This window comes from Triturus cristatus, chromosome 8 (assembly GCF_964204655.1).
Source record: "Triturus cristatus chromosome 8, aTriCri1.1, whole genome shotgun sequence".
In the NCBI taxonomy this organism is placed as follows: domain Eukaryota; kingdom Metazoa; phylum Chordata; class Amphibia; order Caudata; family Salamandridae; genus Triturus; species Triturus cristatus.
Window position 1 is genome coordinate 1,564,738,692 of NC_140591.1, and position 2,327 is coordinate 1,564,741,018.

At 42.2% G+C, this 2,327-nt stretch overlaps 1 protein-coding gene across 1 annotated transcript; it reads right to left on the bottom strand.

The window, feature by feature from the left end:
- Window positions 1-657: 657 nt before the first annotated feature.
- On the bottom strand, window positions 658-1,614 carry LOC146806164 (olfactory receptor 51G2-like). Its single transcript, XM_085620598.1, has one exon. It carries the CDS (start codon window positions 1,612-1,614, stop codon window positions 658-660), a length of 957 nt encoding a protein of 318 aa, XP_085476724.1.
- Window positions 1,615-2,327: the final 713 nt, after the last annotated feature.

The window sequence follows — 2,327 nt, forward strand, 5'->3', positions numbered from 1 at the left end:
CTCTCATCTATCATAACGACGTCTGAAGTTGGGACTATTTCTACTGCTGTCTCAACTCCCTCATACAATTAGGGAACTCTGAACCATATTTGTGCTTGCACAGTTTAAGTTTGAGCCTTGAAAAAGTCGTCTACATGACGAAACACGTGCCGGCTGTCTGCATCCACGCTACAACTTCGTGTCAACAATATCAAGAGCTTTTTCAACTCTATACTTGTATTTGGACTGTATCATCTTGTCCATCTGTTTTTTACTTGGTGTTGTATCTGTGATTAAAACTAACTGACAACAGGATCAATTTGAAAACTAACTTGATGCTGTGCTCTGTACCATAATTTTTGATTTCAAGTGTCTAAGAAAAATTCTCTTTTGCTATACAGGGCAACACTGGTTAGGTGGCACAGTGTTTACATTGAGCACGCCTATACATTAAGAATCAAACGTGTTACAAACATTGCGGAGGCTCTGACCTTTTCTTTATTACCACTGCTACTTTGTTCTAGTGTGTTAAGTTACATAGCATGATACAGTCTCATCTTGTAATCATGTAGACAAGACTTTGAGGGGATCCTGGTGTTCTTCAGTGTAGTACCAACTCTATTGAAATGGTTACCATGGACCACTCAGGATAACAGAAAGAACTGATACAATCTAAAATTATTTCTTAGAGCTTATCCTGCTACGCTGGAATACCCTAAGTAGTGTTGTGCGGATCTGCTTTGTTTTTATGCTGTATATTACTGGATTTGACACAGGTGGCACCAAAAGGTAGATATTGGCCATGAGAATGGGAACCAGCGGTGAGCTGTGGCGTCCAAACCTGTGGACCACCGATAGACCAATAAGAGGAATGTAAAACATGAGGACTGCACAGAGATGGGAGACGCAAGTACTGAAAGTCTTACGCCGTGCATTGTTGGTGGCAATTTTTAGGACAGCTCGTAAGATCATTATGTAGGACAACAGAATGTAGATGGAATCAAGACCCTTAGTGAAAAGGACAGCAACAAGGCCATATATACTATTAACCTTTATATCTGCACATGCAAGTCTGATTACATCCTGGTGCAAGCAGTATGAGTGGGACAAGACGTGGGACTTGCAAAAAGAGAATCTAATTGTGAGAAAGGGAATCGGGAATACCACACAGAAGCTTCGAGTTAATATCAGGAGACCAATCTTTGCTATGACTGAGTTAGTTAGGATGGACGCATATCTCAGGGGCTGGCAAATAGCCATACACCGATCGAAGGCCATGGCTACTAGGACACCTGACTCCATTGCCGCAAAGGAGTGGATGAAGAACATCTGGATGAGACAGGCTTCAATAAATATTTCACTGAAGTGGAACCAGAAAATGCCCAGCACTGTGGGCAGTGTGGTCAAGGACACACCAAGGTCAGTGAGCGACAACATAGCCAAGAAGAAGTACATGGGTGTATGGAGGCTCTGCTCTTTCCAGATGAAGTAGAGGATGGTGCAGTTCCCTATGAGGGCGATGATATATAGGAAACACAGTAGTGGCGTGAGCCAATGCTGGCTTTCTTCCATTCCAGGAATTCCAATCAGAAGGAAGGTAACATGAGCTGGCCGAGAATTATTAGATGACTCCATCACTTCTTCTTGATGTCTTCTCAAATCAATCATTTGAAAATCCTGAAAGAAAGCGCAAAATAGAGTACTTTTCATGATATAGCCTTTAACAAATAATCATATATGCCTGCTCTCTTGCTTGCAGGAATATTGTGAACAACAAGGTTCTTGCAGTCTGCCCATTGTTTAGAATTCATTGACTTCTTTGTCACTGTTCTGTGCTGCCTCCTAATTGGCCATCGCATGACAAGCATCACTTCCTTTCCCTTCTGTGGAGCATGAAACAAGCACATATTGATTCAACTTAATTAGTGGTCGTCCACTGCTCATGCTGTGATTGTGGTGCTATTTCTTCTTCTGTATACCTAGTTAGCACAGCCTTTTCAATAACTCTTGTGCTCAACTGGTTCAGACCTGCCATGATAATGTCAATGCTGACCGCATTATATTGTCTTTTTTTAACTTTCAGCCATGTTGTACAGCAGCTGCTGTGCACCGTGTCTGAAAGTTATTTTGTCCTGTTACACCGCTTTCATCCACCATCCTGCACTCCCTGCTCGTTTATCGTGTTCCTGCAGTTTCTTTATTATCCTTGCGGTCTACCTTTGTCATTGTTTTTTTCTTCCGTCTCATTTCTCCCTTTTCTGACTTTGTCCTGGTGCTGAAAGATGAGTGCTGGTGGGCTCCACATGCAACCACAGCCTCAAGCACTGCTAATAAGTTGTTCATAATTG